This window comes from Sparus aurata, chromosome 15, assembly GCF_900880675.1.
Source record: "Sparus aurata chromosome 15, fSpaAur1.1, whole genome shotgun sequence".
Taxonomy (NCBI): Eukaryota; Metazoa; Chordata; class Actinopteri; order Spariformes; family Sparidae; genus Sparus; species Sparus aurata.
In genome coordinates, this window is record NC_044201.1 from 4,467,369 (window position 1) to 4,491,668 (window position 24,300).

At 40.3% G+C, this 24,300-nt stretch overlaps 2 protein-coding genes across 3 annotated transcripts in view; both read right to left on the reverse strand.

The window, feature by feature from the left end:
* Window positions 1-7,856, reverse strand: part of wbp1la (WW domain binding protein 1-like a) — a 12,856-nt gene extending 5,000 nt beyond the window's left edge. Inside the window, exons 1-3 of the mRNA XM_030442196.1 lie at window positions 7,646-7,856; window positions 4,825-4,966; window positions 4,355-4,360 (exon numbers count right to left, since the gene is read on the reverse strand). Of these exons, the coding sequence (XP_030298056.1) occupies window positions 4,355-4,360; window positions 4,825-4,966; window positions 7,646-7,720 (223 nt within the window). The 5' untranslated portion in view covers window positions 7,721-7,856. The remainder of the gene's footprint in view (window positions 1-4,354; window positions 4,361-4,824; window positions 4,967-7,645) is intronic.
* Window positions 7,857-16,637: 8,781 nt separating this feature from the next.
* Window positions 16,638-24,300, reverse strand: part of fbxw4 (F-box and WD repeat domain containing 4) — a 56,941-nt gene continuing 49,278 nt past the window's right edge. For both annotated transcript variants that reach the window (XM_030441535.1, XM_030441536.1), the window contains 3 exons: window positions 23,148-23,288; window positions 17,547-17,688; window positions 16,638-17,384 (listed from right to left, as the gene is read on the reverse strand). In XM_030441535.1, the coding sequence (XP_030297395.1) occupies window positions 17,250-17,384; window positions 17,547-17,688; window positions 23,148-23,288 (418 nt within the window). In that variant the 3' untranslated portion in view covers window positions 16,638-17,249. The remainder of the gene's footprint in view (window positions 17,385-17,546; window positions 17,689-23,147; window positions 23,289-24,300) is intronic.

Below are 24,300 nucleotides of genomic sequence, written 5' to 3' on the forward strand. Positions count from 1 at the left end.
TACTTAGATTATCAAAAATCACAGTTACATGTCAGGATGTGGTTATTATAGACAGATTCAATATTTAACTGTCATGTGTCATCACAGTAACAGCGTTACATACATTAGCAGCTGTAAACACATAAACACATAATAATCACGTGGTCCATCATGTGGTTCGCCTTTTTTACGTATCGCGCTTGCTTTCTGTCAGTCATCACTCGACATGACTCAAGTGCAGCAAACTTTCTGTCATAAAATATGTAGAGGAAAACTCGGTAGAAGCAGCCGCTAGATGTTTCTCTGTCAACCTCAAGAGAGCGAAAAAATAAAACTGAGCTATAGCGTCTGTCTGAGGAGGACAGCAACAGGACCAGGCTGCCTGGTGGAGGGAGGAAGAAGGCTGGCGAGGAGCTTCAGATAAACATGCGGGAATGAGTTATCAGCAAACGAGCACGCCACGAGAGAGTGTCCCGCAAAATGATCAGGTCCATGGAGAAACAAATGTCCGCCACCTTGAGTGACAGCAGAGATGAGGAGTTTGCAGCGATTGGTGGTCGGCTGAATCGTTTCCTCCGCCGCAACAACTTCACTCGCAGAGGACTACTGTTGCCCAGAAGGATGCCAGAGAATTCACCGAGAAGCTGGAGAAGTTTGTGACATTTTCATCCCGGATTTTTGTGAGGAGGGAATTAAACGCCTGTCCCAAATAAACACCAGGGCCCATATTCACAAAGAATCTTAAGGCTAAAAGTAGCTCCTAACAGGCGAATTTAGGAGCAACTCCTAAAAATAATGGGCGTGTCAGTCGTAACTTTAGGACTCCTAATTTTTGAAAATAAGAGTTATTCACAAAACATTTTAAGCCTAAAAGTAGCACCTAACTCTGGGAGACCTTAGAAGTAGTCCAGAGGACTCCTAACTCGCTAAGACCTGGTCACAGCCAAATGTTTTGGAGACGCTCAATGACAGGGAATTATTAAAACGATGTCAGATGGACCGTGAAGGGACTGAAGTTGTGGCTGAGTTGGTGAGGGACGTAATAACGTTCCCAATCAACCGAAACAATCCAATAACGCCAGAGTTAAAATACACACCGGTATTTGGCTACGGGGAAAATGCAGCTCTTCGCACGGGACTAGTATTACCTGGGGACCTCAAGTGATTTAGAATTTATCCCACCACGTCCGTGTTTCGTGCGGCACAGGATAAGCAAAGTCTGTGTTTTACTGACATTATCCCCGGGTCGATCGCACCGAAGCCCTTGCTGGAGCAGCACAACTGTTATATATGGATATTTTTAATATAATAACTGGTGAGCCTGTTGAAAGGTGGAAAAATGTTCCTTACCACATGCTGCCATGCATGTAATCCATCTAATCATCTTTCGAAATTTCGCTCTTCTGATGAGCCTCCTGAATTTGCACCCAAAATGCTGTCAAAACTTTCATTCATAATTCCCAACGCAGCCTCCATAATTCTCGACCGGGAAAAAGGCAGAAAAAGGTGGAAAACACAAAAAACCTTAAGAAAAACAAAAAACGATCCCAAATCACAGAGATGCCGATTCGCACGGGACTGATATTATCACATGACCTCTGTGTTTGGTGAAATATGATAGATAATTTGCGGTGGGAATTTTACTTTACAAATTACGGACATGGCAGATTCGCACGGGATATAGATCACAGACGACCTCCGCAATTATTACAAATTACTGGAGGTCCCCACGTTATACTAGTCCCGTACAAATAGGGCTTTTGTCAATCGGAAAAAGTTGCATTCCATCAATACACAAATTGTCTTTGACGCATCTTACAATATACTTGACATTGTTGCGAAATGGCCCGGATCAACACACGATTCCCGAATTTTAATGGCGAGTGGTTTGACGCAGCTTTTCGAGCAAATGCCGCTTTTATTGGGGGGGGGGGGGCACTTAATTCTCATCATAAACACATTTCTTTATCCAATATCTTTTCATAGGCTTTGTCATGGGCTTGTAGGCAACTTCCTTATTTTCACTTCATGCATTGCGTAGCCTAAATGACTTTTCAATGGGCTGCCCTGTCACTGAACAACCAATCACCGTTGTCAGCGCTTCTAAGTGCGTCCTTATAAATGACGTCATCCATAGCAACAGAGAGTTACTTCTAGTTTAGGAGTTCACTGTTTTCATAACTAAAAGTAGGTCTCAGCGGCTTTGTGAATTACTTTTAAGAAACGACTCCTACATAAAAACTTTTAGTCCGATTTAGAAGTACTCCTAACGTTAAGATCAAAGTCTTTGTGAATACGGGCCCTGGTCTGCTAAAACCTATTGGTGGTTAATGGCGGTCCTACGCCCCCCCACCGCCCCAAAAAAAAAAAAAAAAGCGGATTTGCATGATTCACGAGGGTCGCATTTTCATATCGAAAAATCCGGAAAATCACATGCCTGATCTATGTGCGCTGGTAGATTAGTTCTTAAGCGCTGCCTTGTCGCTTGCATCGCATCAATTTTTTTTTTTTTTTTTTTTTTGCCCGACATTCTAGCCTGGGCGCTACAGATTTCAGGCCGGACGGGGCGCCTGGCCAAATAAGGTCTGCAGGAAACCCTGACCTCACATGTGTGACTGTATAGTTATTTTTTCATTTTGACATATTATATTAACACTATGGACCTAAAATAGCAAAATAACATAAAATCAGAGTAGGAAAAATTTTGATTTGTTACTGTGTGAACAACAAACAGTTTAATGAACCAATTGCATTAGTTATAATGCAAGTTTTTGAAATTTACAAAGTTATATGTAACTATTTACATTTAAATGCAGGCAGTGCCTCAGGCTCAGCTCATTCCTGCTTGCTCCACATCCAGCCGTCTCCTCCTTGTTTTGACTCACAACACAAAAAACTGACTACACTACACACTAAACACACCACACCAAACACTACATTACACACTAACTATACACTCCAAACACGCTATATGTCACAAATCTCTCAACTCTAAAAACTCGCCATCTCTGTCGCTGTCTGCATCACCGCCTCCGTCCCTCACACAACTTCCTGTTCCTTAACAACCAAACTTGCTGCTTGCGGACACTTTATTGACAAAAGCCCGTTTTTACCATTTCTTCCTGCATCAGACACAAAGCAAATGTGACGGCAATGTTCGCGAAAAAGCGTGGCGGACATTATCTACCCTAAGTCCTAAGTCCGGTTTTGGACGTGCCGTTGCGTCCGGTCCGTCGCCTCGGGAGGCGGGTCGGCTAGCGGCTAGCAGCTACCTACACACGAACATCCACAGATTCCGATTCCACTTTGTTGTCCGCGCGTCTCCGGATCTCCTCAGACCGGAACAGACTCGGTCCGGTTAACGGTATCATGCAGTCCAAACAAATGCGACGTTGCACACCCTTGAACCATGCAGCAGCCATGTTCAAACTCTCAGGTCAGTCTGATCCTGATCCGCAGAGATATTTGAGGCAAACACAGACAGACAGACAGACAGACAGACAGAGATTCCTTGCTTTTATAGAGAGATGCTCAGATCAAAAAGAGGGAGTTAAAAACAGGCCACGGGCCAAATTACATTTTGATATCTAATTCATCCATATTGTGTGACTCCAAAGTTATTTATTATAGCTTTATTGAGGCACACAGTAGACCACACAGTAGGCCACAACTCCCTCACTCCCTCTAGTTGTCCAGAGCACTGGTGGGGGGTCCCACACTAGAGGACAGCCAAGAATGGGCACTCAGCCGTGGGCAGGAGTCCTATTCATTCCTACTATTTTTCCTGTGTTTGGCATGTAATAAGAACCAGCCAGCGGCAGAGCTGATGCAGTGAATTATGAGCCAGTTGCCCTGCCACCACAGCGAACAGGCCAGATGGCAGAGTTGACCTGTCCTCTATACCTAACAAGTCCAGACACACTGCAGTTGCAGCGAAGATTGGCTCTAGAGGATGAATACCCCAAGAGGAGCAGCAAAAGACCAGGAAAGCGCCCAACCCCTAAATTCCACCAGATACGTGTCTGGTCTGCTGGTTTCACTTTAGTCTATTTGTTTACTTCCACTGCCTCGGCTGCATTGCGTATCTGCTCTGTTTCAGCTCTGGCACTCCAGACCCTTCCCTTCCGGAGAAGATACGCAGGGCTTCTATTTCTGTCGGATGCTGGAGTACGACGCAGCAATTCAGCCGAATTCAGCACAGGGTAGACAGGAAGTCACACACCGAAACAACAACATAACATCTGGTTAATTTTCATAATCAAACACTCCGTGTTGATGCCAGCACAAAAACAAAAAAATAAAAGAGACAAAAACAAGCTCTACTAATAATCCTTCGATCGTGAACACTTCGTGTTGTTGTGTTTATCACACATACCCATAACTGTGGTCACGAGTGATTATGAGATTATCGTAGGAACCCCTTGGTCTCCCAACTCCAGCTGTCTGGCAGTGCTGCGCCATGCCGGACTCAAAACGCAGCCAGTGGGGGTTACCGGTAAAGATGATGGAGCAAATCTGTACCAGAGCCGTTCCACAACATCGACCAGTGGAATTCTAGAGTCAGAGATGGCAAAGCTACAGCTCAGACCTACTGTGTGAGTCAGTGAAGCCATGATAAATAACTTCTGGGTCACACATATCAGAAAAATCAAATATCAAACTCAATGATGGTAATAAGTGTGTTTTTTGGTATCAGACTCATACCTCCCAAAAAAACAAATAAACCAATCATTTTTTGATTCTGGATTCTCAATTGAATATCAAAGAAATGGACACACAAATTCTTATGTATTAGTGTATTTCTGCTTTATATCATTTAAGAAGTTACATGAAAAAGGATGTTTCAAACACTAGGAATGAATAAGGAAGAGGTGGGTAACTCACACCAAAGTTCATAATAGTAGCTGCAGCACTGTGTCTCTCCACAGCAGTGACCAGATTCACAGATGTAGCTCTGGTTGTTTACTCCCTGGCACACCAACTTGGCCTGTAAATACACAAACACACCACTCTGTGACACAAACTGGGATGATGAAGCTCCTGGAGCAACACACAAGCATTCTAACACAGTAACAAGAACTGAGATTTATGGTAATTTTTCTGCAATGCATGATCATTATAAATCACTCAGAATAATTAATTATGTGTTTGGAAATGTGCTCTGAAATTACAATAAAGGTCCAGTGTGTAAGCGGACCCTGTGGAAGGACTGACTCCCTCTGAAGACATACACCGATCGGCCATATCAAAATCACTGACAGCTGAAGTGAATAACACTAATCATCTAATTACAACCCCCCCCCCCCCCTTGAATCCTGTCATTTATCTAAATTCCATTTTGACACACCCAAACACTGAATTGCTGACTAAGTTCAACCCTCATGGCAAAGGCATGCCCATGTGACAGTGGGGAGGGAAATGCAGCTGAAGTTCCAAAAACACCACAATCCTATGATCTGTTTCCGTTTCCGTGACAAGCATGAACAGTGTCCCAGTTACGACACGAATGCAAGAATAATGCACTTTGGTGTTAGTGTTGTGATGTTAGTGATAACGTTAGCCTGTCTGAAAGCAGCAGCTCGTGAATATGAGTTGGTGTTTTTACATGAAATGTTAGCCAATAATAACGTATCCTCATGTCAAGTCTCTTGGAGCTAATTTGACTGTATTAGCAAATGTCAACAAGTGCATGTGTTGGTCCATCATTTAGCCTTTTGACTAGCAAAACAATGATAAGCCTTAATAATACTTCTTGCAATGACTAGGGACAATCATGCCCCTAAACTCAACAAGTTAACTGTAGCAACATTACTGAAGTGTGTCCTAAAGCTGTCTCACTCTTCCTTGGAACATTAGAGAGGTGCACTTCTTCAGGATATTGTTGTTAGATATTTAAGATGTTATAAAACTGCATCTAAGGTCTCTGTTAATCCCAGTGAGGAAGTAATTAAGTACAGTTACTCAAGTAGGTTGATGTGCATGTTCAATTTTGAGTAACAAGACCGTTTTTTTAGTCGCGTATTTGAAACTTCTTATCTGCTACATTATGGAGGCAAATATTATACTATTTACTTCGCTAGATTTATTTGATGACTTAGGTTAGTAGTTAACTTGCCGATTCAGGTTATTAATTTAAAATAAAAATCAAGCAATTAATTGATGTTCTGTTATAGATAAAGCTATCCAGCAATGTAAAAGCAAACAATATGAGATTTCCGTTAACCAGTTAAAGTGATTAACACATTGATGCATTAGTAATTATATTCCAGTAGTATATTATTCTGAAGTGCACTTTTATGTTTTGGAGGGCTAAATAATAAATAATAAGTTCTATTTCAATGAAACATATGCGTTAATGTATTTCAGAACAGCTTTGTGTTGGAGTTTGTGTTATATCAAATTCAAAAGATTTTTATTTTTACTCTACATTATATTAGTTTCAAATATCAGTTCTCTGTCTCCTCAATTATTACTAATAATCGCTATCAGTATCGGCGCTGTATAGACAATGTAAATAGACAGTGAAAGTGTTAAATGTTGAAAAAAATACAGTAAATATATTATGTAGTCCCGACCTCCACGAATAAAACGATTAAGTGATTATCAAAACAGATGCGATTGACTTTCTGTGAATCAAAACTAACCAATTGAACAATCATTCAAATGTAGCGTCTTTGTCTTATACAGATGCTACTCTTGCTTTAGAAAGCTACCTGTGTTCATCTCTGAGCAGAGCCTCTGGAATAAGATGTCAACACTGCTGCACTGTGACCTCACTGGAGGTATGTAACACAGGCAACTAATGCTGTAAATGTCATGTTGAACTACCATGTCCATCTGCAGTTGTCATAATACTCTTTAAGCAAGTCTAATTCTGCAGATTCCTGTCCCATTCCTTTAGCGAATTTCCACAATTGTACAAAGTGCTGACCTACGTGTCCCATTTCACAGTCTGAACAGTGCATAATCATAATAATAATCATAATTCACCATGTTCGATGCTGTAAGTCTGTTTATATATCACTCTTAATTGCTCTCCTGTTAACACTTAGCGCAGACCTCTTACATAGTCACACGATATTATCACCAGCAACGTTTGCTATCACTACAGTAAACGCATAATTCACTGGATGTTTTGGTTGAATGATGTGACTAACGATTTAAATACCTTTATTCAGAGCTTACCTTTGAGTGTAAAAGCTGCCGTGTAGCAAATTACTTTCAATCTTGCTGTGCCATTACATAACATTACAGCAAGCATGTAAATGACAGCCCAAGCTGGTGTTTCGCTAATCGTCGGTGTCATTCGGTGTGAAAGGAAAATCAAAATGCACGTTTTGGTCTATCCCTGCTAATGTTTCCGACAATGACAACGCCTAGCCTAACTTGTTATTTAAACAGCACGGCCAACTTTAGGAACTTTCCCATGTTTGTGCCTTTTGTGCCAATACGAAAACTGCCCTTAGGTTAGCAGGAAGAGCTTCAAACAAGAAGTCTGTATGAAGCAACCAAAGAATGAAATTCGACTGTTTGAAGAGTCAAACTCGGGTTACTACACTTTAGCTAACAGACCAGTTTAATTTAAGTAGTTAGCTAACTAGCTGCCGTAACTTTACTGGTAAGAATGTCGGGTAACAGTTGACGATAGAAGTTGCCGTTTCACTACCTCTGCGACTGTAGCCGCCGTCGCTGAATTGTCTGTCCCAACGTTGATCTTCAGTGACACCATTGCCAAAAACATCACAGACTAATATTTCTTTACAACAAAGCAGTTGATAAACAGTCGCATTGTTAACGAAACTTCGGCCTTGGTGGCTAACCAAAACAAAACACGTCCAGCTAAACTTCAACAATTGTTCCCCTCAGATCGCTCTTCCCCTCTGCCATTGGTCCATTCATGAATAGAGTAATTTCTCGGACGGTGATAGGCTTTTCCTGCTGTCACTCATAAATGATGCGTCGTTGACGTGTGCATCATCCGTCACCAGGCAAAATATCATTAAAGGGCGGTTAAAACCTGATTTCTAACTTGATGACATATTTTGTCATTTAACTCTTGTGGTATCCAGCCAACTTGAGGTTTTAGATATCTGTCTGTGATATTTCTCCCACCCTAATACAGAGAAGATGGCTGTCAAACTTTTTTTAAATTATTCATTTAAGGGTGAACCAAATCTTTAATGTTTTGTTTGTTTGTTTGTTTGTTTGTTCCACAGATTGAAACCTCAGTTTCAACAATAATGTACTCACTAGTCTTAAAATGATCTCACACTTGCTGCCCTGTATGTCTGGCTGTCTGAAGCCACGGGCTCCATGGAATGTGAGGTGTGAATACAGACTGACGCTTTTCAAATGCTTCACAACATGATTCATGTAGTGAAGCCTGCTCGTGTGTTTCGTCAGTGGTGTCATATGTGCCATTTTCAGGACAGGGTGTTTATTACTTGTACTGCTACTTTTTAGTTACTTTCAACAAAATGCCCAAATATGTAGCCTAGATCTTTTTAAATTAAACAAATGGCCTTGGACACACGGATGAGCGGGCAGACAAAGGATCAAAGTCTGATATGTTATGAGATAGGAATTCATATTTTTAATTGTAGGCTCAGTCATATGAGATTATAATGACATGACAAGACAAAAATCTATTTTCTATGCCTTTTTATTACAGTCCACGGGCTAAGGAATGCATGGACATGTGATTCAAGAATGCAAATTAAAGTGTGGTGGGAGGGTTAGGCTTCAACATTTGGTATAGGAAGTACAGCTCATTATAAGAAATACAGGCTTAAAAACTTGACCATAACTATACTACAACTCTTCAGTGTTCAACCTGCACAAGCTGACCTGTTTAATAGAACAGTACATCAGAGTTAGAGAGAACTTCTTTTCAGTGATATGAAATCAGCCTGCCAAACGTCAACTAATGTTTCCCTGTCTCCCTCTTTTCTTCTAACTCCTGTCTTTAGGGCCAGCCCTTTGAACCTTTCAGCCTGGTTTGAGGGAACAAAAAGAAACAAATCACATTGTCCTTTCAGGAATTTTGGCTTGTTCACTGCCTTTCATGACCTCTTCTTTAGGCACCACTCTGCCTCTCCTCATTCAGGGTCCCCAAGAGAGTCAATGGTTTCTTACATCCCAGTTTGACAAGTCAGGAGGATACACGCTAATCCCCTTAATCTGGCTTTTCTCCCGCACGCAGCCACAGGGAGAGAGGGAACACAGAGAGTAATCCTGTCAGTGAAACAATAGGATTAAGGGTCCAACCCGTGAGTGACAATCAGATATCCACTGACTGATCTGCAAAGCAGGAGCCCTGGCCACTCTCTCATCAATGTGACTTTATTTTTTGTTTGGTGAGCCTGAGAGGGATGGGGGTGAGGTAGGGGAGATGGGGGTGAGGTAGGGGAGGGACGGGTGGGTTGTGACAGGAGGAAGGATATTTCTTTGAGGGGCTGCTGGAGGTCTGACAGGCCTGTGGTCCCCTAAGCAAGGGGGTCCCAGGAATGACTGACAGGAGAGCGGTCAAAGCTGGGAGGATTGGGAAAGGGAGGCTGGGAAATGTGTGTCTGGGAGTATAGACTAAGGGGTGGCACAGGTGCAGCTGATTTCAAATCATGTTTCTCGTTTCTAATTTTGGAGAAATTAGCGTGTAGTGTGTACTAAACAGTGCTGACTTGTTTGTGTCTGTGTAAAACTACTTCACATGCCTTCAATTGCCCCGCGGGAACAAATTTAAAAGTTTTTTAAATTGAATTGAATTGAACTGTGTATTAATTAACGGGACATAGGGTGCCCTGACACGCAGCCATGCCCAGAAGATTCTCAATTCAAAATGATTCTTGATTTAATAATAGAAAAGGAGGCATCATTTTCTGTCCTTTGCTCCAGTATGCTGTGTGCTAAACCCTTCACTGGAGTCCTTAATCTGCTGAAATAAAATAGGAAACACAACTGGAAATTAAGATAAATCATCTAAATCTAATCAGTCTAATTGTATTTATATGGCTAGAAGTCACAGTCACAATGTGTCAGTGGGCTGCACAGTGAACAACATCCTCTGTCTTTAGACCCTCCCTATAATCTGCAGCCTTTTCATTTTACAAAGTTAACAGCACTAATTAACTGATATTTCAGCATTCATGCCTATATGTAGGTAACACAATCCAGCAGTGAGAGCAGCCTTTCTGCTGTACCAGGGATTCCATCATACCCAAGATGCTGAGCAGGCACAGAGTTTTTGAGGTAAAACTGACTGACCACTGTGTTATTTTCTCCATCATGAAGTTTGATTTAGTTGTTCTAAATTGTCTTGTGTGTGTTATTATTTGTGATGACTGCTCTGTTCTGTCAAAAGGGACACTATTGGAGAATACATTTAAACTCAGAATTGTATTATTTAAAATACCTATGGAGTAATAATACAAACTCAGAAATATATATATATATATTTTTTTTACATAACTGAATAAACAACTAAGGTCCCCAGAACACTGTTTGAAGCTAGATGGTGGCAGGGTCCAGCAACTATAAACAAAGTAAAACAGTATGAAACTCTGTTGTTGAGTTTGTTTATTTAGTTTGTTTAGGCATTGAAAATCAGTCAAAGAATATGTTTCTCTCCCCACCACTACTGATTGCAAATTTAAGTATTCACAAATATATAGCCTCCTCCTTCTCCTCAGAGAAATTCTGGCAATCAGTGTTTTAACGTGTGCTGTAAATCTTTCAGGTGCTGCACTACCCTTGAAGTTTAGTTTCCCCTTTTTCGTTTTGTCAGCATGATACTATTAGTTAACATTATAAATTGATTTTGAACATTTGTGAATCAATTCTAGAAAAATATCTATTTTACATTTGAACATGTGCTTTCAAAAGGCGGACAGAAATGTCATATTTAATACTTGGCAGCCAGCTGAGTGCATACCTACACCAGGGTCCAACAGTCCACTTTAATTAGAGTAAGCCTAATCTAATATCAAATAGCATCAGCATCTTTTTGAGCATTGGTGAGTTAAATAAACGTGCATGTATGCACACACATCGTGTTCATTTATTTTGAATATAACATTTATTTACAGAAGTACATATACATTTTTCAAAGTTTTAAAACGTGAATTCAATATGTGCTTCCAGGGGTTTTCTCATGATAATGAAGAATAAAATATGGTGATTCAATCATCAAAATGGCAAATAGGGGTTTTGTGGCAGTAAATTATATAACACAGCAAAGGAAAAAAAATGGAAATGGAGAAAATGTTTTGTATCAAAATGATACAACCCATGTACAAATGAAGAAAAGGAATAAAAGTATATAATATCAAGATTATTTGTGTAGTGTAGCTATCCTTTCAATAGCTAAGCCTTTCCTGCTGTGATGATGATGTGGACTTCACTTTATTAACACCAGATGGCTCCATTGGTAAAAATATATCTTCGGCAGGACTCTCACTGTGAGAGAGCCCTCTGCAGCCAAACTGAAGCTCCTCAGGTCAGAGAAAAAGAACACTGCTCATAGCCCCAACACTTTGAGCACAATAACCTATCCTAATACCACACCATCCTCAAGCAGTGAGGTGCTTCTGACATCCTACTTATTGTCGTTGCCACCACTGCAGCTTGGAGCCAGGTCTCAGAGCATAAAGAAACAAGCCTCACACCAAGAGAAGCTGCCCATTCTATTCAGCCTCAGGGAACTTGGCCAAAGAAAACAGCGGTCGATTCTTCACATCTCCTCAAGTTACTGTGATGGTCTTGTTAAGTGCTGGGGTAAATCCAATGGGTAAATTACAGGTTAGCCATTGTGTGAAAAAAGACTGAGTCACAGGCTGGTGGATTTCCATGTGTGACAGGTGCGTACAGTGGTTACTCTGTTGGTTTAGGAAAGCTGTAGCAGTCCTCTGCGCTGATGCTGTGGAAATCCCCATTAAAGGCTCACCTCCAGAGGTTGTTTTTTTTTTTACAGTATGTAGTTAGCCTACTTTAGCAGTAAGACTGCAAACAGCTAGTCCAGCTCTGTCCAGTGTTCAAATATACACCTGCCATCACTTCTAGTGCTCACTGACTGACATGGAAATGTGAAAACAAGGATTTTCAGGCTACATTCAGCTTCCCAGTGTCTTGTATTCACAGTGAGGTTGCAAGAATTGGTACTGTTGTGCCTGTACAGTGACCAAAACTAAAAGTCTTCCCTCACTGACTGTATCCTACAACCTACAATGCAGCTGGAGCCACTGCACATGATTGCAAGGTGGAGGGCTGTCGTTAATTAAGAAGTAGTTCCAACACATAACTACCTCCAAAACTAGAGCATCAGAATACAGGGGAGTGCCACAGGGTTTTTAGACTTGACACATTAATCGTCTGGAAGATTCCTCTTATATCTGCTGTGGATACTGACAGTGGTAGATCTTCTGGACAATCAAAGCAAACATAAAAAATATGAAAGTTTTCAGTCGACGTGGCCTCATGCTTTCTGGTGTTTTGGATTGCTTGCCACATATCTTTGGTGCTGATGTTGAGGTCTCTTCTCATTTCTCTGCTTATTTCTCTGCTTTCCTCCTTGATGACTGTCTTGTTGGTGTATGTTCTGTATAGTGCCATCATCCATCCATTTGTCTGGTTAGGCACCCACATGATTTTCTTGTCCTTGTGATCATGAAAGAATAGCACCACAGATGGCTCGTAACATCGGTTTAGTCCCTTGCAATAAATAAGAAGACTAGTTATCGTTAAGTGCAGAGGATTTGTTTGTGTTAACATGGTCCAGTGTCATTTGGTTGGATTGTGGTGTTTATTAGTGTAACCATGGTGGCAAAATGGGTTGCTCTCCTAATCTTAGCATAGTGCCTAAACTTAATCAACCAGTGTTTGTGCCTCAGCTTAACCAAACTGTACCCATACTGTTATCATAACATAAACAGTGATGTGCAACAGTTATGGGCAAGATGACATCCTCTTGCTTATGAAGGTGTCGTTCTGGAGGGCATCGACAAATAACATTTCTTTTGGTGTAATTTTGTGGACTTGTTTGCCTTTTTTTTTAAAAAAAAAACAAGCCATGGTCTAATATTTGCTCATAGGCTCATGTATATTTTGGGCTTATGCCTGGCTCACAGCTAAAATGAAGGATGTCATCTGTTCAGCAGTGTGCTCAATGATTCTCAGGTAAAATTAAAATAATCAATATAGTGTCTGGAGAAAACATTGAAACTAAAGCTCAGGTGGTGGGATAAACAGTGGAATTTTTCACAGGGCCAACACTCAACAACAGCTCTGCAATAGATGATGTCACTCAAGACATGTGTATTAGGCATGAGATGCCAAAGCAGGAGGCTTTCTTCTCCTGCAGTGGTCTAATCTCCCAAACCCTGAGTGACAATACGGAGAAGGAGAGACATGTAGAGACAAGAAAACACATTGTTCAGTACCAGGCCCATTTATACATTTATACTTTTTGTAAGTATGAATCACTGACACACCAAAACATGTAAATATAGGGCCCACGTTGTGAAATACCGAAATGCCAGTTTAAATCAGATTTATAATGAGGTTTCATCTGGAACAGAACCCAGAAGGTTATACTTTTGCAGTCAGTTATTTAGAAAATAGTCCTGTGCAATCTGACCTTCGTCCTTGTCTGTCAGAAATATCATGTTTTGTTCTAACTTTAAACCGGTTATTGTTATTTCCTTCTTTATATGTAAATTGTTATGGGGACATCCCAACAATCAATGACTTTTGGTCAATTCTTGCCTTTATTTGACTTTTTAAAATTAGGAGGTAACAGGAAATTACTGGAGTGTTTCTGACATTCTTTTTTTGTATCAAAATTGTACAAAATCATTCACCAATTGCAGTACGATCCTGACCATATCACTGCTGCTAGCTCTAAAGCTATCCCTGTATGCTTTAGTAGACATTGGACAGTAGACTAGACTGGAGTCATTGTTTTCGCCAAAGGTATTATTCTTCAAATTACTAGACTTGGCTAAAGTACTTGTATTTAACAAAATGTTTCACCCAGAAAACCTAGTTTGTTGTTGTAAAGACTGCACCCATTCCCGGCCTCTATGATTAATTCAACTGTCAGGAGTCCCTAGGGGTCACATCTCCTGCATGGGTGTGCAATATCTGTACGCACTCTGGCTACTGCTCTTAAGTGGCTTGGTATATTAGCTAATGGACAGCATATGATCTAATATATGCCATTAATGGCCAGCAGGAAAGGTCACCACCCAGACTCACCATGGAAATCCTGGGACACGTGTGGCCGGTAGAGTAACACACAAGTGCAAACTCAAACACTGCTTTGTTATACTGGAGTTTTACTGTATATCTCTCCTGCTTAAACAATGACCATACACATCTTCAAAGAGAATGCATTAATTGCAGGATAATTCTAGTCTCACATTTTTGTTAGTTATTACGTTTTACTTGCCAAAGCAGTAGCACAGCAATGTCGCTGCACAGATCTCCAGTGGGTCACATGATCAGACAGGTTGGTGAGATTCACCCTGTTTTTTTAGCAACATCTTCACTGTTTTTGTTCACTCTCAGTCCTCTCATGTCGTCATTTTCCGGAAGTTATTTTCAGTGAAAAAGCTCTAAACAACCCACTGTGTGCACTACCTGTTCAGCAACAATCAGCAGACGAACACAGTTAAAGTCTAGCTGGTGGACATAGTGGAGCATGTTAGCAGCAGAAGAGTGGGATAATTCCCCTTAGGAATTGTTAGAGATGAAAAATAGAGAGAAAAGAGTTTGAATAGTAAACTAAACACCAACCTAAATAAATGATAATGTTTCTCTGAAATTGGTGAATGTATAAATAAGCTTTGGGTTCAACATATTTTAAAGATACTATATGTATGAATTCTGCATCTGCAAAGCATTCTGCTTTGTTTTACATTTAGTTGAGATGAGTACATCATCACAAATGTTTCCTTAAATGTTCATACCCAGAGAAGGTAATGGGGTGTTTCATTTGGTTGCCTAAAGCTGGCGAGCAACGGCACGGCCTGAGGGGAGAGTCCGTCAGCGAGAATTCAGGTCAACCTCTCGTTGAACTCAGCACTCCAGAGACTCTCTTTTTTCCCCCTCTCCTACCTGTAACATTACATTCATAAAGTGACGTACATTTCCCCTCCAGCTCTAGTCCACAATCAACATTACAGTTCATAATCACCTGACAATGAAGGTCATCTCTACGGATTGCTAATGCAGTCAGGTTGACATAGGGGAGTGAAGATAAATCCAACTTTTAATCCAAAAAGTTAGAGGTTATTTCTGAGCGCCTGATTAGTAAATGTCTTCAGATCAGAGCAGAATCCAATGTGTTCATTCCTCCGGGAAGGTGTGGCTCTGCCCCAACTCTCTCCTCTAGAGCTGGCTGGCTGTGAGCAGCTGAGCAGCATCTCCTGCCCACACAACGTTCACACAACATCTTTTGATTTGTTTTGAGAGACCCCTGGTGGCAGAACTAGAACTTGGGCTGTTTGTCTTTGTTTTTCTTAAGTGAATTTTTGCTATGTTAATAAAGCTATTAATGAGTAATTTATTACATTAACAGAACAAAACAACTGTTATCACAGCAACTGCTGTTCACCAGTTTGATTGTCAGTCCCTTTCTACTGACTCTTTTTTAATTCAATTGATTTTTTCGGCATTTCTACTTTATTAGTCAGTAGAGACAGATGGTCAAAAGATGTTAATAGGGAATAACATGCAGCAAAGGGACATTGCAGTAAGGACTAAGCCTTGGTAGAGAGTAAATACATTATGTGAGCTACTACTAGACGACTCCTTTAACTGACAAACCACCCACACACACACACACACACCCACACACACACACACACTCCATCTCCTGCTGACATGAACTCAATCTGTTCCATCCCTGTGTGTGAAACACCAGGTGTATGTGTGGTTTGATAATCCAGAGGTGTGATTATGTAGAATTGATCTATGTCCATCAAATGGATCCTTACATTGTACAGCGTGGATATGGGTGGTCAAACACTCCAAACCCATCTGCTGTGTTGTCTCCGGTGCAGGGGTCAAATGTATGTAAACTCAAACAGCGTTTCTACAGTGATAAGATGGGTTTGTCATGAGGCTAATGTGCCCTAATCCCCTCAAAGGCTTCAGCTGGGTCCAGGCAGCAATTCAGAGAGGAAAAGCCTGTGTTTTCCTCACTGGGGCTTACTCACTGGCTCAACAGACAGTGTGTGCACATGATTTTTATGTGTTGAGCATTTGTGGTCCCAGTGCCTCCAGCTAACAGATTAGCCCTTTACAGGCAGGCTCTGGCATGCTTCTCATGTCCAACAAATGAGTCCTTTCAGGCTCGCTTTCAGTGTAACACTTTCTCTCTGTCCACTGTTATTTTCATCCCAGATTTTAACGCAGATGTTCCTAACAGAAGCTTACATTTTTAAACTCTAACAAATTGATTGCTGTTAAAATATGGTTCACAAATGGTTATCATTCTGTAGATTAACATTTATCTTTAATTGGCTGGTAAACTCCAGGAAAGTGTTTCACTTCACTTCAGAAGAAACAGATAAATGGAAATCTTAAAACGCCATTTAAAATGATTCCAGTCAATATTAACCTTATGGAGTTGTAAACACCTTTTTATAAGAAGAGTATTTTCATGAGTCATATAGGATTTTTATTCTTATAATTTTCTGTTTTCTGTTCTTTCAACAAGAGTTTGGCAATTCTTTGTCATGTCTTCCTCACTTCATTCCAAAAATCCCTTCTTTTCTGCAGTCTGAGTGAGCATAAAGCAGATCTTTCACTTAATCTTTCACGTAATTGCACTTATTACTGCCATGTTCTGTGCTATCTGTCCATTGGCTGAACAAAAAACATTTTTTTAACCTTCTGATTAGGTGGGAAAAACCTGTTTGGGTGGGCTGACACCTGCCCATAGCCACAGCTGGCCTTGTGCCAAACACCAGCGGGGGAGCTTTGAGTATGAACATTAATGCTCAAGTTGCTGTTGGCTGCAGTGTTCTGTAAAACACCAGGGGTGTACAAACTTATCTGTCACCAAACTTTATGGAGAACTATATTACTGGAATGTCATTAACATGTAGCATCAACAGTGCTCAGTTCTTCTAAAACCAAAAGCAGTGCACCAAACTGACTGCTGACTCAGAATAAGCAATTCTTGTGAAAATGTGAAAATATTTATTGTGAAAATAGACAGCTTTATTGAGCGGATCAGATATTTATGAACTGTGTGTGTGTGTGTGCCTATATCATCTGATGTAGATGGGGTTCTGGCTAAAGTCCAGTGAGTGCAGGGCGGTGGCCAGAGCTGCGTAGAGGTGAGAGCTGCTGAACCTCAGGCAGTACACCGGGCTGCTCGCTGGCTGTGAGCTCAGCTGAAAGAACTGCAAAACAAACACAACATGAAATCACATTACAACATTACGTTTATTGTCTCACATTTTGATCAGCTCATGAAAATGATTATTACAGCATTTGAGTTACCCTAACTTAATAACACTGGATTTACCACTGTCAGTTTCATCTTGAGGATAGATTGCACACACCTGCAGGCATCTGGTCTGCCGTTTGTCCCAGAGTCGTACAACACCATAGTATGAAGAACCGCTGGCTATCATGTGATTTCCGTCAGTCTGGATGCAGTACAGAGCACTGTCGTGAGGCTCTTCCCACTCCATCGCACACTTCCTGTGGAAACAGATAGGAGGGTTTACACACGCGTTGACATGGACAGGAGATGCTTCTTATTTGCAGATGTCCTGGAAATAAAGTTCTCTTTCTGGGGTTTTTCTTATCCAGCAGTATCGATCCTTCATATGCAGGCTGAAGGTATGGTGTCTATCATTTAATGTACATGAAGCAACTCTTCTCGAAAGTAGAGGAATATATTTTTAAAGGCTTGTCTGACAGCAGCTGTGGCTCAGTAGGTACAGCAGGACGTCCGCTGATCACAGAGCTGGTGGTTTGTCCTTGGGCAAGACACTTAACTTCAAAATGTTCCCGATGGTCAGGCCAGCAGCTCTCTGCCACTGATGTGTGTAATCTTGTGATAGTGATATATAACTGTAACCTTTTAAAGTATACTTTTGAAGTGACTTTGATTTTAAAGTGTTTTCTATTTTATGTAATATCTTGCATCACAGCATAATAGATGACTAGAGAAGGAATTTTTTTTTTTTTAACAGACACGGTAGATATAAACATGAAAGATTTACAGAGAAGGAAATGAAATGCAACAAAGGTTCCAGGCTGGAGTCAAACCAGGAAGGTTGTGATGAAGTTTGTGCTACAACCCTATGCCACAAGGGGATCTCTTTAGAACATCATAGTTTCCCAATTGCAAGGAACCAAAATGCATTGGACAAATTAAATTAAATTCAAATAAAGTCATAATATTTGATATTTTAAATCATGAAAGTGACATGATTCCAACCCATGAGAAATGCCTCAAATCTGAATCTGAGTGTTTGGGGTGAAATAGTAAATTTTTAAAAATGTATAAATCAAAAAAGTTGAGCCTGTCCTCATCGGAGAAGCAACAATATAGGTTGAAAACTCAAGCAGCTCATTTTTACCCATATTTATGTTTTTTTGTTAGGCGACTACCAAGTAACATAGTGATTTGAAACAAAACCATGTTGTTTCATTGAATGACAATAAACCGAATAGTTTTGTTGCCAAATATTACCAACCTCCAGGTAAGGTATGTGTCGCTGGTATTCTGTAACAGCCATGTTGTTATGGGAGTGGTGATAAATGTGGTTTTGGGAACTTTGTGTGTGTGTGTGTGTTTGTTTATGTGTGTGTGTTTATGTGTGTGTGTTTGTGTGTGAGCATGCATGCGTACATGAAGGCAGCAGACTGTGTGAACAGCGGCGTTTCAGTGGTTAGGAGACGGGAAGTATTTTGGGGATAAGTATTTTCTGCCAATAGACATCGATCCTCCATTAGTGCAGCCTCATCAATAAGTTATGGAGAGACACCAGGGGCAGACAATGGGGCAGCAGAGATGTCTGTAGGTCTTTCTTTCTCTCTTCTCTTACACACACACACACACAAACACACACATATACACACATACATATGAACGCATGCACACTCTAATTCTTGCAAACCTTTATTGGGGAGGTCATCCATTGACATTGCACCCTGAAAGTGTCAAACACAAACACTAATTTTGCGGGCGCGGGCACACACACACACACACACACACACACGCACACACACACACACACACACACACACACACACACACACACACACACACACACACACACACACACACACACATTTTTTCACTCTTTTTTTTCAAATTGTACATGTATATTATTATAAATGTATATATACATAGTAATCTAAGAGGTATGTTTGGAAGATAGGTGAAATTATTTTCATGATATCTATTAGGATATTTCCTGATTGTCCGCATCTCACAAAACTATTGGGACTGTCATTGTGCAGTCACAGTGTGGTTAGGTTTAGACAGGACAACTTCTTGGTTAGGTTTAGGAAAAGATAATGACTGTGGCTAAAATCACTACATTACTTCTATAACTTCCATTACTAATGTACCTCTGTTACATCTGTAATTTATGTTATCCTATATGGCCTTTTCTCTCTTTATACTTCCTCTCACTTCCTAGTTTGCAGCTGCAACAATTAGTATGGCTGACGGAGGTCGCCCTCTAACAAGAAATGTCAGTATAGGTTGTTTAAAAAGCTGCTTTAATGTTTGACCAATACGGAAATTTTCTGATGAGAACAGGCTCTCACTGTATGAAATAATCACAAATCAATCAAACTGATGTTTAAAACAGTAAACCATGTCCCACAGTAATGCACTACAGAAGTGAAAACTCTTTGTGGAGAAGAAATGGTTGGAATCATTAGTTTGGACATCAGTCATTTGTATAAGGGTATGATATCATTATATAATCAGAAGAATATCAGAATCAGGATCAGAAATACCTCATTGATTCCCGAGGCGGAAATTGTGTACATTACAGTTGCTCCTTTTAGAACAAAATATGTGGCAGAGGGCCATGAATCTTGATTTAGGCTTCTTGATTTCTGTGGATGCTACGATGTAGCATCCACAGAAATTTAATTGCACATCCCAGTGACATAGGTGGCTGTGACTGTGATTGGTCTGCTGGGAAGCACTGTATTTTCCGGCTTCTCTTCTGATGCTTAGCCTCTGATTTTTACCTATTGTTATTGTGACCCAATAAACACCACAACACTCTTCATCTGTTGAGGTCCTTCCTTGGCTGGCTGCTGTTCTTCCCAGATTTTTATGTTAGTGGAGTTCTCTCAGGATGGTGGGGAGTTGCAAGAAAGGGGAGAGGTGAGCAATGGAGTAGATGCTGACTGGGAGCAGAAAACCAATGAGTCGGGGACCGCAGTGTCAAATTGATTAAGAAACAGATGCTGTTTGTTGGCCCTGTCCACATCTACAACTCCTCTGTTGCCAGTCGATCCAAAACCAGTGATGTTCCTCAAGCTGCTGCAGAGCTCTCACGTTATTCTGCTAAAGTTTCTGGTCCAGCTTCGTCCTGTACTTATCTTTCGCCTCCCCGATCTTCACTTTCAGCTACGTCTGTATAGTCCTCAGCTTCTCCCTATTACCAGCTCTAAAAAAAACTATTTTTAGCATTCAGGATGGTCTTATCCATGGTTTGTTATTTAAGTAACAGTGTATAGTTTTAGCTATAATGTGGTCAAAACAGACGTTTTATAAAACTTTACAGAGAATCCTCACTGAATGTTTGCGTACGTACAAATGAATGTACACCAAAAAAAGTTAACATCTATAAAAGCTGGTGTATGCCCAACAATGCGCAATTTGCTTTTATAAATCCCAAATCAACTTGGAAATGTGCACACATGCATCAGCCCCTTATCAATTTCTACATCACATACATCAGTTAGTTAACATGGTTGAGATAAAAAGGAGTCAGTATTTTTGCGCTTAATATCGGGAAAGGCATGTCAGACATTTTTCCTAAATCCCTGCGTCAGCACATTTGGGCCTTTCTCGCTGCACTCTGGGAAGGAGGGAATGTGATGCTGTAACAGTGCTGATGAAATATCTAGTCATTTCCGATGGCCACATCCGGAGGCCCTCACTAGTGCCAGGTTTGTCCTTTCTTTGTGGATGGACACTCGCTCCCTATGTAAATATAAACAGCTCATTCTAAGGTAATGATAACACAACGACTCTTATTTTTGGGTGATTATATACCGATTTAAACATACTTATGAATATTATATTAAACTTTTGCCAAATATGTTCTGCTAGATGCCACTATATATTACAAACTGTACCTTTAATTGTCAGATTAAAAAATATTTTTAAGCGTGACAGAAATACTGTTTATACAATAACTGTCCCTTTAACATTTTCAATTAGATCAGACCAATTTTGCAAATCTGTGAGCAGGGCATCTTATTTTATTAATTATCTATTGCAATTAATGTTGTCGATTTCCTTTAGTTGACTGAATATACACTGTCAGGTATTCAGTTTGTATTATTTATCAAGGACAGCCATTTATGTCTGGTTAGTTTATCTAAATGACAGTTTTTTCAATTGAATTTTCAAAAAAATCTACTCTGTCACAACTCAGTGGAATATATTGATAACACAATATAAAATGACACATGATGATAGATAATTTTATCTGACCATCGTTCCTATGGAAGAGATGAAGGATTAGAATTCACAATCAAACTGATCATTGATTTGATAAGCACCATCGGACCATAAACAATCTGCATTTGTTTTTTGTTCATCACAGTTCATTTCTCTTTGGTGCTGAGACCTAACTTCCAGACAACCTGAACACTCTGGATGACCCTTGAGGACTTTTGAGGCTGGTGAGATTTGATCATATGAATTATTGATATCTAAAGAGGGACCCCCCTCTGCCAACCTTCACCCCAACCAAGCCCCTTTCAAAGTCCCCAGAGCGATCCGACAATCAGATCTGATTTATCGTACTTGACTGATCCTCCAGAAATAAAGCGTGAAACCCCTCTAACCCCAAAATAAATGCTAACCTTTCCAACCATGTTATGGACCCTGCTGGCTTATACTGAAGCTGCATTAATATGGAAACCACAGTGGGCTGAGGGATAGCGACATGTGCTCATACTGCTGAAAATAAAACAAAAGACCCGGAATGATTTTTACACTGCGGTTTTGATATATATGATGGTTTGTATGTAATATATGTATAGTATAATATAGTATAGATATGATATATCTATAGAGAGAGATATATATTAGATGTAGATATATGAGTATGTTTAGAGAGTATTTATATATAAGATAATAGCAATATAATATATATTATACATTATATATAGCTAATATATATGATAGATCATATAATATAGAATAGATATATATATATATATATATATATATATATATATATATATATATAGATATTCTATAATATAATATATATATAATATATATGTAGCCACAGTAGCCATCTCAAAGCATTGGTTGTTCACCATTTATTGGGGTGGCAGTAGTCGGTAGAGACTTGGCTTCGGGACCGGAGGGTGGCCGGTCCAAGTCCAGCTACAGACCACAATATGGAAAGTGGACTGGTAGCTGAAGAGGTGCCAGTTCACTTCCTGGGTTACTGCAGAGGTGTCCTTGAACAAGGCACTGAACCCCCATGTGTGTATACTTACAATGTGCAGCCAGTGATGGATTAAATGCATTCACCACTACACTGGGTTTTTAAGTTGGATAAGATATAAAGACCACTGTAACATTTAACTCCACCATTACTATTACTTGGCCCTACTGTAGCTTCCTTGTTCTAAAATACCACAATGCACTGCATTGCTCACCTGTGCTCATGTCACAGTCCTGTTGCTTTTTTTACAGAGGAGGGTGTTCTAAATGGTATACTGTGATTAAGATATAAGCACTATACAGCAGATGCACAATAGGTGTCCCTATTTAACAGATCCCATATTCACTGACATACACTGCTGCGAAGAATACATGAGGACCATTGGTTAAAAAAAAAGGTTTACAGCAGCATATTCAGAGGATGTAATGTGATTTGTTGGTGTCAAGAGTGCTGACTGTTGAGCCTGACAAAAGAGAGACGATGACATACCTCGGGCTAAGTCGAAGGTCCCACAGTCGGATGAATGTATCATAGCCGCAGGTAAAGAGCTGGAACGGAGACTCAAACACCATATCCAACACACCAGCCCCACGACGAAACTGTGAGCCAAGAATGCACACACACTCCGACCTGGTTGAGGACAGGGATAGAAGAGGTTAAAATGAAAGATATATACAGTTGAATCAAAATTATTCAACCCCCATTGCATTTTAGGTGAATTGGCAACATTTAAAATTCTTAAGGTGTTTGCAATAAACAAATTACACAGGAACAGTTTAAATAGTTAAATACAACTAATAGTGCGAGGATTTTATCCAAATTCAACACTAAATCCTACTTTCAATGACTACTGCAGTCTCAAAAATATTCAACCCCCTGAATAGAATTCCTTATGTGCAAATCAGGTGTGGTCTCAAGCACACCTGATGCAACCAATCAAGAGCTTCATTAGTTGCATCAGGTGTGCTTGAGATAGAAAACCTCAAATACCTTGACTGTTAACGGTGACGTTTCATTGCATGTTAGAAATACTGCTCTATACGGCATTCATAGAAGAGATCATAGCCTTGCACAAACAAGGAAAAGGATACATAATGTTAGCAAAGGCTATGATTTTTTTATTGCAAACAGCTGCTAGTCTGTACATTTCGCCAATAAACTCACCGTAACATCACGATAGTTTTAGGTGTCTTTATTACAACAATTCAAGACACACATTTTCCAACTTTAAAGAAAACGTGGTTATTTGGACTCGGAGTGTTGTCTGTCACTAAACCTCCATGAGTGAACATTATGTGAGTGAACACATGAGTTGTGTGCATGTGCAAGTGGTAAATCAAGTTTGTGTGTCTTGGTTGATGTGGTATTACCTGTGTGTGTGTGTGTGCGTGTGTGTGCATGTGTGTCAGTGTGTGTGCATGTCAAACTCCATGCAGAACCATGCTCTTGTGATCACAGTGCTGTCCCGCTTGCTCCTCGCCTCTTGATTATTGGAGAATAACTTGCAGTCAGCAGGGCGGATTATTGCAGAATAACTGTCTCTTTGTTGCTATTTAATACCCTCTATAACCGTGACTGTGTGCAACTCTTGAATGTTTGATACCTGCCCCGTAGCAACCATTTAAGGGAGGCCGCTGGCCTT